The 21,732-nt window shown below is 44.6% G+C and overlaps 1 protein-coding gene across 1 annotated transcript; it reads left to right on the top strand.

Moving 5' to 3' along the window:
- Positions 1–11,130: 11,130 nt before the first annotated feature.
- Positions 11,131–13,438, top strand: LOC308102061 (type-2 ice-structuring protein-like). Its single transcript, XM_080451651.1, has 6 exons — positions 11,131–11,159; positions 11,246–11,372; positions 12,064–12,164; positions 12,259–12,384; positions 12,548–12,665; positions 13,227–13,438. Exons 2-6 carry the CDS (start codon positions 11,291–11,293, stop codon positions 13,301–13,303), a joined length of 504 nt encoding a protein of 167 aa, XP_080307777.1. The 5' UTR covers positions 11,131–11,159; positions 11,246–11,290; the 3' UTR covers positions 13,304–13,438.
- Positions 13,439–21,732: the final 8,294 nt, after the last annotated feature.

Genomic DNA, 21,732 nt, shown 5'->3' with positions numbered 1-21,732 from the left:
AAGCCCCTTCCCCTTCCTAGAGAGAGCAGCTGTCAATCCCCACAGGCACTCTTGCTAATAGAAGACAATCATCGTCAACTTAAATATAGGGTTTCGGACAGTGAACAGATGTCCCATTTAAGGACTCCTTGCAGGCTAGTCTCACAGATCTGTAGATAGCTGCTCTGGAATGCCAGGTAAATCCTCGGGGGAGCAAAGACCCAAGAACTCAGCCTGATCCCACTTTTAGATTGTACAGCCACCACCCGTACCTAGGGCTGAGGTCAGCTAAGTCACTCAATGCGAATTGAGCCTGTTTTATTAACTTTACTGTTGGTCCCATTGAATGGAACATTCTAACAATTTGTATTTATAATATATTAATATCCTAATAATTTCATATTCATCAGTCTTGAATACTGATACACCACAGCACGTTTGACCCTCAAGGTTTCAGCCTCCAGGTAGAAACTCAAAATAGTCAGAGGAGACATAAAACACCATAAAAACACCACCAGGGGGCTTAATGAAGTTCTATCAACCTCATAGACACATGAAAAACTGAAAAAGTGCAAAACCATGGCACCACCTCTTTAAGATAAACTGCGACTGAGATTGCGCACACTCCAATGCAATTACACACTTGTTAAAACACTGCACACTTAAAAGGGGAAAGGGGAACAGCACAGTCATCAATGTGAAGGTACACTGATCTGAGGACTCTTCATATAAACTGAACATAAGGTGAGGCACTTGAGCTTAGCAACTACTACAAAATAAACAAAAGGAGAAAAAGAGCAGCGGCTGCCTGCTGACCACAATCTTGTGTGTCACCAGTATCAGCCTACAATATACAAAAATATAATTACTCACTGAGCACCATCATCATTACATAAAATACATACAATATACTGGCAAGCCCATCTTCTTCCTACCTATAGGCCCGAGGCACCTCTACACCCAAACGGCAGGAGCATGGGCTGACCAGGGTCTGTCTGGCACTCTACAATATAATACAGAAAATCATATTATTTAAACATCACAAAACAATGTAAGTTTAGTCATAAGTCACCATGCTGGATGAATGCAATAACGTCCATTATATACATCAACTTCTGGTTGCTGAATATATAAGTTAACTCCTACCTCAGACTCTGCAAATACACATATGTGTGGTTTCAGGCTCCCACACGAGTTTGCTGCACAGCACCACCAGAGATTCTAGGAGTGCATTAACATTCAATAAGTAATGCCTTCAATAAATACTAAAATAACTCATAAAACAAGGTCATACCCCTCACACTTAAGTAAAAGTATCAATATCACGATATAGAGATACTGTGTTACAAGTACAAGTCCGGTATTCTAAATTACTTAAGTAAAAGTATAAAAGTATTGGCATCAAAATATACTGACAGTACCAAAAGCAAAAGTGCTCATTATGCAGAATGTTCCATTTCAGGAGGTCCGTTAGCCGCGCACGGGGCTCTAGCGAGGGCTCGCTTATTTTGGGGTACCGAAATCGTGGGATAAAAATTTCCCCCCAAAAAGGTTTAAAAAAAATATATTCAAAAAATATATATACATGGGGGACCTTCTTTCATGAAGGTGGTTGCTTGTTTCTGGCGCACATCTGGCAACACTGACCTGTCTGCTTGTCTCCCCCCAACGTGGCAACCCAGACTGCCGAGCGGCTGCGTTGAGACACTGGCGTGTTTAATGTTTTGTGTGGGATGTGCATGACATATTAGCGTGAGTGTGGTGTGATAGGGAGACATGAGCAAAGTGAAAGCAACGGCGGGGGTTGAAGCAAAGTGGTCGCGTCGCGTGTGTTGTTGTTGTGGGGAGATTTCAATAGCGACTGCGTGGTGTTGCTTTCGGTTTCGCTCGGAGGTGGTCGGTGCTCACGCTAAAGGGAACAAAATGGTGTACCCGTAATGTTGTCCGGCTCGCTGTGTTTCGGTTGCGCTCGGCGGTGGTCGGTGCTGACGCTAGGGAATAACATGGTCGACCCGTAATGTTGTGAGTTTGTGCTGGCCGCAATTCATTATGCTCCGAGGAGGCAAATGTGTGGTGAGCAATGAAAAGTAGCCTACGCCACCCGTAAATTAATTGCGCACGTTGTATCTTGTGTTGTTAGTGACATGTGATATCGATGGCCAAAACGCAAAACCTCCTATCTGAAAAATGTTCATTGTTGGGAAAATGAAAAAGAAGACTACAAAATGTTGTATTTTTTTTGCACAATGCTATTTTTTTATGAAACCCATCACATAATACACCGTTTCTGGATGTCTGGACTATATTACATTATTATATGTTAATTACACTGATTTCATATTGCAAATGCAGATAGGAGGTTTTTCCCCACTTTTCCTGGATAATTCTGCAGATAGGAGCTTTTACACTTCAATGTTAAGTGATTGCATAACTAAATAATGACAAATAATACTGGCTGTAAATACATACATTTACAGCTGCAAACAGTTGCATCAGTGGTGTGGTCTAGTTTTTTTTCCGGAGGTATACGATAATCATTCCCTGCACGAGATGCGTGTGGTCGTGGGTATACGCTAGCGCGTTTTCAATGGATTAAATGGTAGACTGTATACGCTTTTCCCCAAAAAAATCTGCACTGTATACAGCGTATACAGCGTAACACTGTAGAACACACCACTGAGTTGCATTGAATGCTTTTTTGCACGGCAATGCTCACAAAAAATTTGCTAAGAACAGTCCACAGCAAGAATCTAAAATAAAAGTGCTTACAAATAAAATTTACTAAAAGGACAACAGGAATACAATTAGGTGGACCACAAAACAACTGACCCAGGCACCCCTCGACATAATCCCCCCTATACTCTCTACCCCCCAACTCCACCACCTGAAATACCTCCCCACTCCCACAAGCCCCATTCCCCCCAACCAGCACACCACATGCCCCAAACCCCACCCACCTAAACCCTCATGCCCTCCAACTCCCCTAACTCATACAACTGGATCACCAACCTTGTGTCCAGTGTGGATAGTGGAATAGTATGTAAGATCATTGAATGTCTTAAAGAGCCTATAAGCAAGGAGGAAAGACGGATGCCTTGACCCTAGAATCACCAAAGCCAGGGAGGAGATGAGAGCAGCACACAGGGACTTTGTCGCTGACCAAAAGGGAGAGGGTCTGAGGGAGGAATATAAGCGGAAGAAGGAGGAGCTATACCACGTGTATGCAACTGGAACAACAGGAGCTGACCCAAAAGATCAGGGACATTAAAGAGGTGCATGTTAACCAGAAGCATGGCAAGAGCTGGAAGCTCATCAATGACGTTTCTGGCAGAAGCTCTTCTCAGACTTCTGGGGAGAAAGCGCAGTGGAACGAGTTGAAACATGGTACCAGCACTTCAAAACACTCCTAGGAAATCCTCCTTCAACCGAAGAAGAGGATGATCCGATGTTCCCGTCTGGTATGGGAAGGTCATGGAAGACAGATCATTCACCATGGATGAGTACCAGAGGGCCAAGGCTACTATCAAGTGAGGCAAGAGCTGCGGGGAGGATGGAGTGATGTATGTGCCCATAGACGAGGTGGTGTTGGATTTTATCAAGCACACACGTCTAGCGAGCTGCCGAAGCTGTGGCGCAAAATGATCATCAATCCAGTACCAAAGTCAGGCAACCTCACCAAGACAGACACCTCCAAGGTATTAGCCTGAGCTCACAAGTCGCAGGTTTTAGACCCATCTCAGACCCTGTACTGAGAAACTCGCAGAACGGCTTCCGCCCGGAGCGAACAGCAGGCGGGCAGATACTGGTGCTGAGGAGGATACTGGAAGGAGTAAGAGAGCGGAATCTTTCAGTGGTGATCACCTTCATGACTTCCAAAAGGCTTTTGGCACCCTCCACCGGGGGAAACTGATGAACATTCTCCGGGCCTACTGAGTTCCTGAGAAGATGGTTCAAATGATGGAGACAAGCTACTCGAGACAGTCCAGGACTTCAAATAACTTGGGCCTGGACTGCTTCAATGGAACAGGACCTGAAGGTCCAGGGGGTACTTGACTAGAATGCCTTGCATGGGATGAGGAGAGTGTGGAAATCAGACATGGGAGAAGACCTCAAGAGGCGGCTGTTCGTATAGCTACAGTGTCAGTACTGCTGTATGGGGCTGAGACATGGACCGTCACAGCACAACAGGAAAGGGCCTTGGATGGAGTCTACACAAGAATGCTACGAATGGCACTAGGAGCCACATGGACGGACCACATCAGAAATGTGGTCCTCTACGGTAACTTACCATGGGTCACAGACAAAGTCAGAGAGAGAAGGATGAGGCAGGGCACTGCGTCAGGCACCCATAACTAGTGGCAAGCAAACTGACACTATGGGAGCCAACCCAGGGCAAAGCCAGGAAAGACAATAAGTGCACCACCTACGTAGATGAACTTCGGCGTAACAGCTTAGCTAACAACACTGTAGAGCTCAAGGCCCTGATGCTAGATAGGAGAGTGTGGAGGGCAGTGATTCAGGAGTCCTGAGTTGGTGTTGGCTAGACCACACTCGCATCGCAAAGACCCTATCCTATATGATCCGGCCTAACTGGCCCATGCCCCCGTCAACATAATCCCCCCCATACCCTATACCCCCAACTCCACCACCTGCAATACTCCCCCACTCCCACAAACCCCATCCCCCAGACTGCCAGCCCACACATCTCCACATCCATAACTCAAACCCCCATCCCACTTCAGGAGTCCCGAGTTGGTGTTGGCTAGACCACACTCTTGCATCGCATCGCAAAGACCCAATCCTATATGATCCGGCCTAACTGGCCTATGCCCCCCTCAACATAATCCCCCCCATACCCTATACCCCCAACTCCACCACCTGCAATACTCCCCCACTCCCACAAATCCCATACCCCACAACTGCCAGCCCACACCTCTCAACCCCCATAACTCAAAACCCCATCCCACTCCATACCCCCAAATCCCACCCAACCCATTACCCCCACTTCCAGAACCCCCGATCTCCATGCCCCCAACCAGCACACCACAACCCCCAAACTCCACCCACCCAAACCCTCATGCACCCCCCACCCCATAACCCCCCAACCGCCACCCCAGACCTCCCACACCCCATAACTCCAAACCCCATCCCACCCCCATACCCTATACCCTCCAACCAACACACCACAATATTCTCACAGGTTTGTTGGCTGCCACGGTGTTCACGTGTGATTTTGATCTGCAATTATTAAAAAATCACGACATGGACGTTCACATCTAAGCAGCAATGACAACCTCTAACCACAAGTTCAAAATGTTCAATGCCAAAACCTCCTATCTATACCTAAAAATGACCTCCTATCTACATAGATGCACATAGGAGGTTTTTACCTAGAAATAGTTAGGCTTACAAACAAACATTATTTTGTTAAATAATGCTTTTTTTATGCTCATTTTGAGATCAAGACATTCTACAGTACTGTAACAAGTAATACCATTAACATTTTTGATCAACTCACACTCTTGGTGTGATAAAAGTTTCACCACCTGACACTAATCATTAGCAATCAACAAGGCAATGCAATTAACTTGACAGTTACTAACAAATACTTAACTAGTAAGGGTGGAAGACACTTTTATATTTTGAAAATAATTGATTACTACAAACTGAAAGACATTTAGACGGTCTACATAACATAGAATTCCCAAGTTTCAGCTCTGTCTGCTGCTCAACTAGTTCTGGTGCAGATAAGAGGTTTTGCGCTTCAACATTTTAGCACTAATTGGCACTGAACAAGATAGGAGGTTTTAGTCAAATGACTTTTCTGACAAAATGAGAGGCGGGACTATCTTGCAGACAGACTGAGCATGTGCAGCACAGCCTATAGTCCTCATCCACAGTGAAATCCGAAAATCATGAAATTTGCACTTAGGAGGTTTTGCATTTTGGCCATCGATATGTAGTTTCTATTAGCCTGGTAAACCATCCCCCTTCCGGAAATCTGGGTGGTTTACCAGGCTTTCTATGGTTTCTATGGTGATAGCAACACCGTGTGCGTTTTTGGGAAAGAGGCACAAAGGATTTTTTTAGGTGTGAACAACACAACTCATAATAGGTTAGATTAGAGGAAGAGAATTGTTCAGGATCGGATGAGAGACAGAGAATAGACCGGAGCTCTGTTATCATGTATCAGCCTCATTGTTTAGTCCCACAGGTGTTGACAAATAACAGTCATTAGTGTTTACACTCAGAACACAGTGTATCCAGTTTCTTTTTTTAGATGATAACTATACTGTATCCTGGCTCTAAACCTGAGAAAAGGTCATTACAGACATGAGCATTTTAAACCCATTTAGCCTATACTGTACACATCGGCTATTTGGAAAATAGCCGATGCGATCTACAAGCTCAATCTGCTATTTAAAACAATCAGTGGAATATTTGGAAGATTCTTTTTTACATTCTAACAGCACACATCTTGTATGTGGGGCTCCCTGGTACAAAGCATTTTCAGATGAAGGTTATAGGGACAAAGACATCTTAATTTGGGGGTCCATGACATGAACATATTTGAGAACCATTGGTTTAAATAATAATTAAAAGCTTTCAAGCAAGCCCAAATAAGCAACTACACTTTAGAAACAAGCCCAAAAAAACGCAACCCGCAACTGCCAATATTTACAAGCAACTTACAAGAAAAACTAGAAAAAGTGCTCCTCGGAGCACAGGTCTCCGCCAGGTCAGGTACGTTATTGTGGCCTCCTGGTGGCGCTATAATAGGCCAATGTGAAAAGGGTGCCATTTGTTCTTAGGCCTTTCACGGCAATCGGACACTGCATTCATGATTGAGACCTGATGGTGGTGCTATAACATGCCAAAGTGAAAAGGGGGGCATTTCTTCCTCGGCCTAGTGGGAATGTGCGTGTGAAATTTCATGGAAATCGCATGCTGTGTGCATAATTTGAGGCATTTTGTTCAAAACGGACCAATGCAAACTTTGGAAGCCAATCTTAGCCAATGAGGATGGAATATGGGAAATCGGACTGGTCCGTGTTGATCACATGACTATAAAGATACTGTGTACCGATACAATCTGTAGGAGTAATATTAAAAAAATTGTTTTGCACAAATCTGCCTCCTGGTGGCGCTATAACAGGCCCATGTGAAAAATTTGGGGCAGAGGTTCTGAACTGGCATCCAGGGAGTATGTGTGCACAGTTTCGCAGCGATCGGGCCAACGGTGCCGGAGATTAGATGGTCGCAGACGGACAGGACACGCGGACGGACACACAGGCGGACGGACAGGGGGTAAAACATATTCTCTGGCGGAGACAATAAGCCCAAAGTCACTTATAATAAGCAGACATGGCAACACTGATGAAACATAGATCTACAAGGTCACAACAAGGCATCAAGCTTGTACAGTAGATCACAACTACAATGATTAAACATTTCTCAAACATGTGACCATCGATACATTTTAAGGGGGGTCCCCATAAAACATATGTTAATTTAGCGTCACAATCATTATAACCTTTATACTTTGGCTATTCAAAGTAGCAGATATACAAGCTCATAACACATCGCTTCGTGCCGTGTCAAATATATTTGACATGAAAAAGTTTGAGAAGCACTGCACTGTAAACCTTTTTGGAGGAAGAGTAGAGTGCATTTAACATGCATGCCTTATGTGAAGGTATAAGTCATTCATAGGTATGTCCCACCACCCCCTTCCCAAAGTGACACAACTCCAACGAATCCTGCCTCGTGTGACGTCGACCCATCATGGATTAAAGCAACATTTTAACTCACGACTGAAAAAGTCCTAATGTGCGATTTGTGAAACAGTGTGACAGGTATGTTGCTAGAGTGGTATTAAGAGGAACTCATATACTCTGTGTGTGTGTGTGTGTGTGTGTGTGTGTGTGTGTGTGTGTGTGTGTGTGTGTGTGTGTGTGTGTGTGTGTGTGTGCGTGCGTGCGTGCGTGCGTGCGTGCGTGCGTGCGTGCGTGCGTGCGTGCGTGCGTGCGTGCGTGCGTGCGTTTCAAATCAATGTCCTGCTGCTGGAATAAATACAATCAGTAATTCAAATGAACATTCTTTAACCATTTATACCCTATTCAGAAGCAGCTAAAATAAAGCAATAAGCCAGAGGTTGCAGTTTACAGAGTAGGCCTATGTTATAATGACTGAGGGCCGTAGTGAGGCACGTACATTATTAAAAGAGTATAATCCGGACATGACAGTAAAAGGTGCACCAGTTAATTCAATGTAATTATTGTCATAATCCATTGCATCGTACGACCCGTACTAGCAGTGGAATCTACCGCAGAATGTCTATACCACTCTCTTTGAAGGGAAACCCACATGTACACATTTACTGTACGTGTACTAATTTTAACATACAACATCCACATTATATAGGTTTTCCATTAAAGTCTAATCCGTACCTTCACCTACTTGTAGGACTTTTTCCTTTTTCCTTTAAAGCACCTTTAAAGACGGGGTGCCATGATTTTCAGTGATTCCCCCCCCCCCCCAAAACATAATCATCAGGTATTATGGTTATACTAAGAGGAAGATTTTTTTTTAAAGTGTACAGAAATTGTTAAAATTATGTTTTTATGTGGACACGCCTCCAGTTCATTAAGTATACCTGGTTCTCACCTTAGTACCTCCTCCACCACCTTAGCACCACCCACCTGTCCTAGTCCCTCCTCCTCCTCATGCCCACACCTGTTGTGTTATGATAATGAGGGGGAGGGTATGTTTTTACTATGTCACTAAAGCGCTGTTTCTCTATTGGCACGTTTGACCCTCAAGGTTTCAGCCTCCAGGTAGAAACTCAAAATAGTCAGAGAAGACATAAAACACCATAAAAACACCACCAGGGGGCTTAATGAAGTTCTATCAACCTCATAGACACATTAAAAACAGAAAAAGTGTAAAACCATGGCACCACCTCTTTAAGGAATGTACATTTGCACATACATGAAATATGGCCACTGTATTTACTCATCCTACTAGGAACAGTGGTCACTTATAAATTACTTAAACTAGATGTCAGGGCCGCTTCGCGGCCCTCACATCTATATAGGTATTTTGTCGGATATGTATAAAAGAAAAACAAGTCACAAGTCTGTTTTAGGGTGTTTAACACAGTCGTGTCTCTGTAATTATACTGCACAAACAAGTCATCGTGGGCAGAAACAACAAATCATGCCATTCCATACCCATAATCAGCACCTGCCCCTGCACTTGGCACACACAACTTGAAAGAGAGCATGTGTATTATTGGCATGGTTCAACTCTGAGGTACTTGCAGTCAATATAGCTTTGTGTATTTGGGCATTAATTTCAACCAACCCAAATGATGGTCTCTCAAGTGGGTCATAGCCAGCCCATCCAAGTGTGCTGCACTCGACCCTCTAACATGGCTTACCTCCTTACAGGCTGAAGCCGTCACCCTCTCTTTCTAAGTGAATGTCACTCAGGTGCTGCAATTTGACACCTTGTTTCCCTTCAATCTTATTTGACTGTGACAAGGTCACAGACAGAGATGATCTAAGATGCAACTGTTGTAGTTGGGAGGGGGGGGGGTGCAGGTGGTAGATGTTAATATGGTGGTTTTATCTGATGAAATATCCATAGTGCAGATTAGATTAGGCAGCTTGTAACAGTCAGTAGGCATATGCAATGCCAGTTGGTACCACAAGGTGGTGCACTGCTTCCTTTTGTTTTGCTGTTCTTCTCAGTGTTTACAATATACCTGACGTCAGGAAGTTACCTCACTAACATACACTGCATAATGTTTTGTACAGACAGAAAATGAAGACTCATCCTTTCATGGTCACACTTCCTTTAATAGGCCCTCCTCAGCTGCCAGCGGAGGCATTCATCGTCCTGTCCTCAATTCCTCTTTCTCTATCCTCAAACGCACCTTCTATTTTAATCTACTCAGTTGTAGCCTACTTACCATTTGGCCTCCTATGATTTGAAGCACCACCTAGGGCTGATGATTGAATCACATGAATGATTTCATGTGATATTCGTGTGAAGTAATGTGTAATAGTACGCACGCACGCACGCACGTGCGCACGCACGCGCGCACGCACACCAGGGGCGCTGGAATGGAAAATGAGGTGGGGGGACACATCGGGGGACGCATGCATGCGCGTGCATGCCGTCCGTGCAAAAAAATCCTTTTTTTTTTCTGGTGGTTTTGTTAATCTTTTGGTATTTTGGTAAATTTGGTTAAAATGTGCTCAATAGACCATATTCACACGGTGGCCATATTGGAATTTAACATTGAAAGTGCCGCCACCCGGGGTGGCTACTTTCATTGACTTCATAGAAACATGGCCGCCGTGTGAATATGGTCTATGAAGTCACAAGTGTAGATGTCAGAGGTTTTTAATTTTTTCTTCATCCCAAAAGTCAGCTGTAACCAAATGGACTCCTGTTTAATTAACTATGCAATAATATAGTCTCCCCCCATAGTCTCCCCCCACGGTGGGGAGACCCAGCCTGGGTCCCCCAGTGCGGGGGACCCAGCTGTACTAAATTGTGGGGGGGGGACAGTGTCTTTTAATTAAACAGGCGCTTGCACGCACGCACGCACGCACGCACGCACACACACACACACACACACACACACACACACACACACACACACACACACACACACACACACACACACACACACACAATGATTTCATGTGACATTTGTGTCAAGTAATAACGTGTAATAGTATGTGTGTGTCCGTGTGTGTATGCATTTTTTGTGCTGACAGAAGCAAATCTGAAATGGCAATATTCATCATCCCAATGTTGCTGACTTGGTTTAGACACCAATAATAAAATTGGTTTAGACACCAAATAATGCTGCCACTCTGCGAAACGGAACACCAGCTTACACTTGCCCTATTGCAATGTTTACACGACAAACGTGCCCATGGGTGGCACCTGAGCTGGCAGGTCATTCAAAACAAGAGTGCTTATCAACAGAAGCATATTAGGGGATTTTGGCACATTTATTGGGGGCGCTACCCACGCTACCCACGTTTAGCTGTGTTGTTCATTTACACACCCACATACAGTACAGTGTACTGTAAGAGCTGCTGTTTCTGATATTCAACACTTCAACACAGGACGAACCACAACACATCATTCTACTGAAGGTTTGACATGACTCCTCGTCTCCTCTGTCTTTGTTGTTACTTCTCTGACTTTCAGAGGTATCTCTAACATGTCTGTTTCTTTCTAGAAGGAAATCATCTTCATCTCCATCATCATCATCATCATCATCATCATGACCATGAGGATGCTGAGTGTGCCTCTACTTCTCTGCGCTGTGATGGCCTGGACTACTGCTGCTGCTACTCCTACTGCAGGTGTGTGTGTGTGTGTGTGTGTGTGTGTGTGTGTGTGTGTGTGTGTGTGTGTGTGTGTGTGTGTGTGTGTGTGTGTGTGTGTGTGTGTGTGTGTGTGTTACTAAGTTATTACTGAGTTCTATAGCTAAAGCAATTTGTTTTAAATAAGTTCTCTTTTCCCACATTATTCTACTATAAAATGAACAAATCTGACCATCCATCCGTCTGTCTATCCTTCGGTCTGTCCATCCTCATCCTTTTGTCTCCTTTTTTGGTTGACAATCAATCTGAGCATGGGCATTGACTTTTCCCATTTATACGTTGTTTAATAGCGTTTTCACCACAGGGTCTGTGGTCGCAATCCCATAGCTTGGATGAATGGCAAAGACGTGCAAGTCTATGGGATCTGTAGTTACAGTCCTATAGCTCGGATGGATGGCAGGTGGAAATACATGTATGGACTAGTATCATGGAATGGTACAACAACAAGAAAAATCTAAATTGATAACAGATGTGTTTCTGTTTACAGTAACTGTTGAAACTGTCTCATTACTACCTTGCAGATTATGTTTGTTTTAGGATTTCCTGATTTTGTTAGTTTAAGTGTTGCTGGTGTTGGTGTTGGTGTTGGTGTTGGTGTTGGTGTTGTTGTTGTTGGTGGTGTTGTTGTTGCTTTCAAACGGTTGACTTCAAGTGTCTATTGTACTTTCAGGAGAGCATGCAGTTGTCAAGAGGTGTCCGAGTGACTGGATTGAATGGAATGGACACTGTTACATATTTGAAGAGGCTGAGGTGGCTTGGGCTGATGCAGAGGTAAAATATACGAACACATGATTGCATCTTGTACTGTATTTCTATATGCATCTATGTTATTATGTCATTTGAATAATATTATATTGTTCTGTAGAACACCTGTGTGTCTCAGGGTGGACACCTAGCATCCATTCACTACAAAAGAGAACACACTTTCATTCAAGGCCTGATACTTTCCAGTACTCGAACGTGGATCGGTGGCTATGATGCAACAGGCACGGTAAGGAACATTAACCCTTATAAACTGTGTCTGATAAAACGTTACCTTATATTACACTGAGACATGATGCATTACACACTGTACCTGTATGTCAACATAGTGAGTTGTTAAATGGTAACATATTATATTGTATTGACATTTATGATGTTGTATTGTCAACTAGAATGGTGCTTGGCTGTGGAGTGACGGTAGCCCAATGACCTTCACAGACTGGAAGAGTGGAGAACCCAACAACAGTGGAGGAGTAAAACAGAACTGCATGGTTATGAACCATGGTCCCGGTAAGTCACAACATTTTAACAAAATGTTTGTTTTAAAAACAAAAAAGTGCACTCGGGTGGCGCAGTGGTAAAGTCCCTGCCCACCACCATGGAGGTTGTGGGTTCAAATCCACCGTGGTGCATCCGGCTTTTTCGAGCGTCTACACAAACACAATTGACCCGTGTTCGTGGGAGGGAAGCCGGGCAGGGAGGGTGATAATTGTCATTGCACGTACTCCTACGGGCTGGGGCGGCACCTGTCAGCGGGGAGTGTTGGGCGGGAGGAGTAGGATAGAGTCTCTGCGTCCTCCCGGTGGGGGCTCCTCACTGGCAGGTGAGTCAGTAGGATACAACAGCAGTGACAACACAGAAATGTGTGTGAGGAGGAATCAATTGGCATAATGACTAAATTGGGGAGAAAAAGAGGTACAAAATAATTGGCTACTTTAAATAAATAGAAATCATAATTATACAATAAAAATAAATAAAAAGTGTGATATTAATAATAAACACTAACAGCTCTTTTAACTAATAACACAATATGAGACTTAATGTGGTCTTTATGTTTAACTTTCTCAACAGGTGTCCAGTGGGATGATGGGGAATGCATGGGGACATTTGCCTCTGTCTGCAAAAAAACTGCTGAGAGCACTGAATAACGTGGAGATTATGCACACACGCACACACACACACACACACACACACACACACACACACACACACACACACACACACACACACACACACACACACACACACACACACACACACATACACACACACACACACACACACACACACACACACACACACACACACACACACACACACACACACACACACACACACACACACGCATGCACACGCATGCACACTTTAACCATATACAATCATTGTGTGTTTTTGAGTGGTGCCAACCACTGGGTTATCTGTATATAAAGTGATATTGCACTAATTGTATATCCGTTCATCAGATAATTGTTTATCCCCCAAAAGCATGAAGACTGATTTGACCTTTGAGAAAAATAAATAAGCCAATGTGGCCAAACATGTAGTTACTGCACAAATTGTAACGCTACTGAAGGAATGAAGAGACAAGTGATATGAACAGCAGATGGACAGTGACTCTCAGGTGTTGTGGTGATAATGAGAGGAACATGAATGGAATGGATGGTTTGCTTTAAGCAGCACATAACTTGCTTCAATGTCTTTACTTGCATCAATAAAATTAAAACATTAAAATAATTGAGATAATTCAGTCTGAGTCATTCAGAGAGGACCTCTGCTTTTTTTGCTTGACACTCAAAGTGTCAACTTTGAGTGTCCTACTGGAGACATTAGCATGTTTCCACCGGTCATCAAATTATCGGCTTAGGAATGCGACAAAAACAAAACAAATCCACATGAATTCAATGGCTTCATGGGGTGTGTAATTGATAGAGAATAAGCCATATTTTGGGTGAACTATCCCTTTAAAACCATTACAAAAAAAGAAAAGTGCTATTGCTATAAATCCTGTGGATGCCATTGAAGGGTACATTTTGCAGGGTTCAAATCACGTATACTTTACATTATTTCCTACCATTTTCCAAAGCATACTTTTATTAATTAATTTTTCACATATTAAAAACAATTGCCAATTTTAAACTGCAAGAGATACACAATACATTATCTGATGTATGGTTGAAGCATTGTATTTCCTTGTGATTATGGTATAAAGAGGACTTGTTACACCCGTGTTACATTGTCAATGCAAATGCGTTGATTCACGCAAGAGCAGATTTTTCCACTAGTCGCGCAGACCTTGAGTTTATCTGCTCTCCGCGACTAAGCATAAAACTGCTGGAGGCAGGCGCTGATTTTCTCACTCTGTCCAATCGGGTGAGTCGAAGGCGGACCGTCCCAAGACTCAGGAAGCAACATGGTGCTCAAGGCAGCAGGTGTTGCGGGCTACGGGGAGGGTCCTGAAAGTGAGTGACAGGCGCGACACTCCCGTTTTTTAGAATCCGCTGGCTGCAAAAAACTGTGGCCGCACACAACCTGCGTTTAACAGCGGCCAGCCAACTCTTGGTGGGAGCGCGCCCTAACAGTCCAGAATTCATAATTTACTTGAGTAAAAGTACAAAAGTATTGGTATAAAAATGTACTTCAAGTACCAAAAGTAAAAGTACTAAAATGTTTGAAAATAGCAGATCTACAAGCTCACAACGCGTCGCTTGTAGATCAGCTATTTTCAAATAGCCTATGTATAAAATAGGGCTAAAGTGGTTAATGTATGTTTCATAATATCATAATTTATATCTGAAAAGTAACTAGTAGGCCCAACTATAGTTTTCAAATAATTGTAGTGGAGTAAAAGTACAATATTTGACTCTGAGATGTAGTGGAGTAGAAGTAAAAGTACAGAAAATGGGAAATACTACAGGAAAACAATTCCTCAAAAGTTTACTTAAGTACAATACTTGAGTAAATGTACTTAGTTACTTTACACCACTGACGAGTAATGCAGGTGTAAGAGCTGTTTGTATTGTGTGTTATATGGTTTCAGGTAGGCTATGTGAATCTGCAGCTGATAAAACTACACTGACTTGACATTTTCTCTTAGCTGTAGCCAAACTACTGTCCTGTCTTTTATTGTTACTAACTTACTGCTGTTCCTGCTGTGACACCTGAATATACCATAGGAATACAGCTTCTTAAGGGACTTCAGGGCTTGATAATAGACGCAGATTTGGTGACAGGAGGGAACTGTGTGAGGACTGATGAGGCCATGAGGAGAGTTAGTTGATGTGGTTGATTGGTGAGCAGATAAGATAAATGTTGTCAGAAACGTCTTTATACTTTTTTGTTTATTTTGTCATTGGAGATTCATGGCTTCTGCATCATAATCTGAACAGTGAAATCAACAAGGTGCTGGTGATGAACTAATTAAGCGTGAAACCTTAATTAATGAATTAACGTGTGGTTCGATGAGAATGTATCACCAGAGACAGCAGGACAGTGTCGCTTTATATGCTTCAGCACAAGGTCATGAATGCTGAATTTTGTGCCAATGTCTGTCAACGTTTGTGGGAAAGCCTGCTGCTGTACTTTAACCCATGAAGACCTGAGGCCGATTCTACAAAATGTCTTCTAAATCCTAACAGTTTTCTGAAAATAGCTGTTTTACAAGCTCACAATGCGACACATTGTGAACTTGTAGATCGGCTATTTTCAAATGATTTTTATACATTTGAAAACTTGTGAAATGGGATATACTGCAAAATGAGTACTTTCTACTTTTGGTACTTTAAGCACATTTTGATACCAATACTTTTGTACTTTTACTCAAGTAATTGGTGTGAACAATCTTTTTTGACCCCTCCTAGGCCCTGGGGCTAAGCCATGCGCCGACCTAGTTGAAAGCTAGCTCTGTCTCTGATGCAAAGCTCTGAGTCTGAATACCTTGCACCTTGTGATTGGTATACAGTATGTGTTTGGCTCCCCCTAGTGGGAAAATGTTAATCTTTTTTTATTCTCAGCCTCACATTTGATCTGCCCCAGAATATTGGTGCTGTTTTCATTTGTCAGAAACATGATTGTGTTTTTTGTGTGATTGTGTGTGTGTGTGTGTGTGTGTGTGTGTGTGTGTGTGTGTGTGTGTGTGTGTGTGTGTGTGTGTGTGTGTGTGTACGTGCGTGTGCGTGTGCGTGTGCGTGTGCGTGTGCGTGTGCGTGTGTGTGTGTGTGTGTGTGCGAGTGCGTGCATACGTGTGTGTGTATGCTGTGCTGTGAAAAAGTATATACACACTCCACGAAACCTAATCCTCTCAATTCTATTGACTGCTGAAAGATGCAGTAAGTTATATGTTTTAAAACATAAATAAAAGCTCTTTATTCTGATAGTCATTGCTGTATAGAGTGTTTGGTCAGTAACAGGTCTCTCCAGCTCTTTATTAAACAGAAAAAAAAATGTCAGGTCAGGTTACCAATTTCATCCAATCAGGAGAGAGAAGTCATAAAAGATAGCCTACAAGATAAACAAGTGCAATTGGAAATGATGAAACAAAGAAATGGAGCGGAGACAACATTGCAGTAGAATCACTATCAACATTAATACATATACAGGCACACTGCCACTTGCACGGTTAAGAGCAGTGGTGGGAAAAGTACTCAAATGTTTGACTTAAGTAAACGTATCAATACTGCAATGTAGATGTACTCTGTTACATGTAAAAGTCCAGAATTAAACATTTACTTGAGTAAAAGTGCAAAAGTATTGGTATCAAAATGTACTTAAAGTACCAAAAGTTAAAGTACTAAAATGTTTGAAAATAGCCGATCTACAAGCTCACAACATGTCGCGATGCAACGCGTTGTGAAATTGTAGATAGGCTATTTTCAAATAGCCTAGGTATAAAATAGGGCTAAAGTGTTTAATGCATTATAATATAATATAATCATTCTGCAATCAATATAATCATTCTGCAAAGTATTGAAATTTGGAAATACTTACTTATAAAAAATACCTCAACATTTTACTTAAGGACCGTACTTGAGTAAATGTACTTAACAGCACTGGTTAAGAGAAAGGTTTAATGTGAAGCTTCACATTAAACTTTTCTCTTGACCGTGCAAGTGGCAGTGTGCGGGCGAAGCTTTTGATGTTGATGTCTACTGCTTTTAAACTTTTTAATCCGGGTGTGCAAAGTTTTATTCTTGGATCAATCACATTGAAACTGACTCTCCCAGATTGGATGTTTTGCCTTCAGTACAACCAGTGGTGGAAAGTAACTAAGTACATTTACTCAAGTACTGTACTTAAGTACAATTTTGAGGTATTTGTACTTTACTTGAGTATTTCCAATTTCCAATACTTTTACTTCTCCTCCACTACATCTCAGAGGCAAATATTGTACTTTTACTCCACTACATTTACTTGAAAACTAGGGGTTACGTAGGTAACCCCAGTTTTCTTAGTTTCGTAGTAAGAAACTTACTTATGGGATATCATCGCCCTCTGGTGATGGCACAGAGCACAACACATGAGCTCCCGGTACTAATTCCATTTGTTCAGGGTCATGGGACGCGAAACCGGAAACCGGCTCGGGTATAAAACCCCTCGCGTCACAGGGAACACCCTCGTAACCCTTCACTCTGCATGCTAAAAAGCGCACAGAAGGGGTCTCAGGTATGTTTCTTACTACGATACTAAGAAAACTGGGGTTACCTATGTAACCCCTAGTTATTCTTTTCGTTTCTACATAAGAAACTTACTTATGGGACACATAGACGTCCCCTGAGGGAGCCCAGGCCTCCGGACGCACGACCCACCGGGTCAGCGGCGAGGAAGGCCCCAAGGCAAGGACCCAACAGACCAAAGTCCGCCCTTCCCAGCCAAGGAGTAAAGACCCCGTCCACCCCTTGGCAAAGAAGAACCAGGTCCTCCTTCCCCCCAGCTCCAGCCCCGCTGGGCCAGGGGAAGCACCATGTCGCCACGGCCAGGTAGAAGGCCACGAAGCCAAGACCCTCTTGACCCGCGGACGCCCCGTCAGTGGAAGGCGAAAGAGCTCAAGCCCTGTCACCCACCGCCTGACCGCTACCGGCCGCCACGCCTAGGACCGTGTGCGCCATGTCAGATGCCGCCACGTCCAGGCTGTAGGAGGCTGCAAACGTGGAGGGACATGACCAGTTTGCCGCCGAGCAAATATCCTGCATCAGAACCCCCTTGTAGAGGGCCCAAGATGCAGCCACACCCCGAGTAGAGTGGGCCCTGAGGCCCACCGGACCACAGTCCCATTACTCTCATAGGCCAACCGGATAGCCTCCACAATCCTAACCCTAACCCTAACCCTAACCCTGGAGAGTGTAGGCTTAGCCACCGCCTTCCTCCGGCTGCCCGGACCGTAGGAGACAAACAGCTGAGTCGACTCCCTGCCGGCCGCTGTCTTCTGACAGTAAAGTTTCAGAGCCCTTACCGGGCAGAGACAGTGCAGCCGCCTATCCTCCGCTGAACCAAACGGCGGAGGATGGAAAGCCCCCAACTCCACTGGGGCCCTAGCAACCACGCCATTCTTAGGGACAAAGGCCAGGTCAGTTTTCAGCAAAACCCTCCTGCCGTCCCCGGAGAACTGCATACAGTCAGAGCTCACTGAGAGCGCCTGCATGTCTCCAATACGCTTAGCTGTACACAGGGCCACCAGAAGAATCGTTTTGAGACTGATCATCCTTAGATTCACGGTCTCCAACGGCTCAAAAGGAGGAAGGCAGAGTGCGTCCAGCACCACCACCAGGTCCCATTTAGGGAACAAAGGCCTGTTGACCGGCTTGGCCCGTCTCACTCCGGCCATAAAACGCTGTACCAGCGAATTACGGCCCACTGACACGCCATCAAACCCCGCATGGCAAGCGGAGATGGCTGCCAAGTACACCTTGATGGTGGAGAAAGCCAGGCCCTGGTTCATCCTGCTCTGCAGGAAAGTCAGGACGCTGGTCAAAGGCGCCTGGAAGGCTAACACCGGAGGCGAGCGTCTATCGCACCAGGACTCAAAAACGCCTGATGTCATACTGAGACCTCGTGGAACTCGCCCTGGCACCCTGAATGGTGGCCACCACATCAGGAGGCAGCCCCTGTGAGCTCAAACTTGTCCGCTCACGAGCCAGACCCACTGGCCTGGCGCCTGGGGGCGTCCGCAGGATACCACGACCCCGTCCTGTTCCGGAACGTCTCCGAACAACAGGGGAGGTCGTGGACCGCAGCGGGGGGGAGGGGTGACTCCCGACCTCCATATGTGCCACGCTGGAGCGGGCGCCAGGGTCTCAGTGATCAGCAAAGGTCCACGACCCTGAGGTTGCGTGACCGTTTCCCGCACTGATAACCACTCCCGGGCAGCGAGCCCAACCCGAAACTCAGGAGGCTCCGTGCCCGGACGGCGTGTGGTAGAGCTAGGAGTGACACTCACCCCTGCGTCATTACGCACGCCAAGCAGACCAACACAAGGGGATCCAAGCCTCCTTGTTTGTTGGCACAGCACATCGTTGTGGTACTGACCCCTTAGTCCAGGGCAAACCGATCTGCGATGTGGTATACAAAGCGTTCGAGAGCATTGAAGACTATCTCCCGGAGGAGACCCTGCTATCGCTACTGCGCCATGTCCTCGTTCGAGCAGGCCACCAGAACCCCGGGGCTCCGCGGGCTGCTGAACGGAAGCACCGTGTAGTGGATCACCACGGTTCCGAAGCCGTGGCGCCGGAACCTCTGGTGTCACAGCTAGACTGAGACGCGATAGTGGGCGTCCAAAGGACCCAACCTCGCTCTCCAGTCCGTTCGTCGTGTCGAGTGAAACAACGTCTCCATCGCCAGCACTCGTAAGACGATGAATTCCAGGGACCTGATCCACACCATCAGGTACCGAGAAGGCCTCACCCCCCCCCCCCCCTTCTCTTTCACCAGGAAATAAGTTGAAAAAGAGCCCAGTGGACTCTGTTCCAGTAAAATTTCTCTGATTACGCCTCTGCTCGGTAGCGACAAAACCTTCATTTCCAGCATTCGGGCGGTTAGGCCCGTTGCTTGAAAAGACAAAACATTGATTGACAATGGAAGTCTGCTGGAAAAATGCGAACCGCAGCCCCTCTGGTCCGTCCAGAGGTTAGGATCGCAAGTTTTCCTGGGTTCTAGTCAACGAGCCAGAGGGTTCGCGGGGCAGGGTTCGCGGGGAAGGTCCGCTATCTTGGTGAGGTCGATTGGTCCGGCCCTCTTATGCGGTGTTGTTGACGTCACCCGGAACGAAAGTTTTATCCCACAAGGGGAGTTTCGCCGGTGTAACAACGGGGCCCTCTGACAAGTAAACTTCCGCCTCACCAGCGCCGCCATTTTGGGGAGGCAGAGGGAGGCCGCCATTTTGTCCCTCGACTGTCCTGCAGATGCGCTTTGCAGCCATCTGCCGGACAGAAGAAGGAACTGCAATGTCGCAGTTAGAAATTTGCCTTGTATAGAGGGGCCCAGTTCTACACCTAGAATGCAATTCTTTAGAAACATTTGATTCATAGCAAAAGGTAGTACTACCTGCACTTGATTCACCACGTTCATTGCATGCACAGGCCCTGTCCCTACAGTGTTCGGAATGTTTGTCCTTAAGACGCAAACCGAACACTGAGGGCTCATCGATTCGGGACACGAATCGTCTTCTCTCGCACGTGAAAAGCCCAAAAGCCAGAGGGCGATGATATCCCATAAGTAAGTTTCTTATGTAGAAACGAAAAGAATAACTTTAGTTACTAGTTACTTTGCAGATATAAACTATGATATAATGAAACCTACAGTAACCACTTTAGCCCTATTTTATACATAGGCTATTTGAAAATAGCAGATCTACAAGCTCACAACGCGCCGTAATGCGACGCGTTGTGAGCTTGTAGATCGGCTATTTTCAAATATTTAGTACTTTTACTTTTGGTACTTTAAGTACATTTTGATGCCAATACTTTTGTACTGTTACTCATGTAAATTTTTAATTCTGGACTTTTACTTGTAACAGAGTATTTTTACATTGCAGTATTGATACTTTTACTTAAGTAAATAATTTGAGTACTTTTTCCACCACTGAGTACAACGTCCTTCTACTGTGTGATGTTTGAATACTTTCTTGCATATCAGATTGAACACTTAATCCTATAACTTTATTTATTTTGGGGGAACGTTCACAGAAAATAGCCGATCTACAAGCTCAAAACATGCCTGAGCTAGTAGGTCGGCTATTTTCGGTGATGAGATTTGGTGTGTAGAGGGGAATAAAGAACAGAGCAAGTACAGAGACAACCCCATGCAGTCAACTATGTTTTAGTTTACTAAGTACTTCTTAGTGAACTCATATTTAGTTGACTCGGGTTGGCCCTGCACAGTTTCATGATATCTGACATTCACTTACATCCTCTCTAGAGAGTCTATAGGCCTACCAGTGGTTCTCAAACTGTGTGTAGCTTAATGTGCAACATTGTTTCCTCACTCAACAGTAAACAAACCAACATACAGTATACGTGTATACAGGGTATCTGCACATTTCTATGTCCATTTTAGACTCTTCTAAGACCTTTTTAATACTTCTGAAATT

The sequence above is a fragment of the Gymnoscopelus braueri genome (genome assembly GCF_963280865.1).
Source record: "Gymnoscopelus braueri genome assembly, chromosome: 15".
Lineage (NCBI taxonomy): Eukaryota > Metazoa > Chordata > Actinopteri > Myctophiformes > Myctophidae > Gymnoscopelus > Gymnoscopelus braueri.
This window is presented reverse-complemented; position numbering and strand designations above follow the sequence as displayed.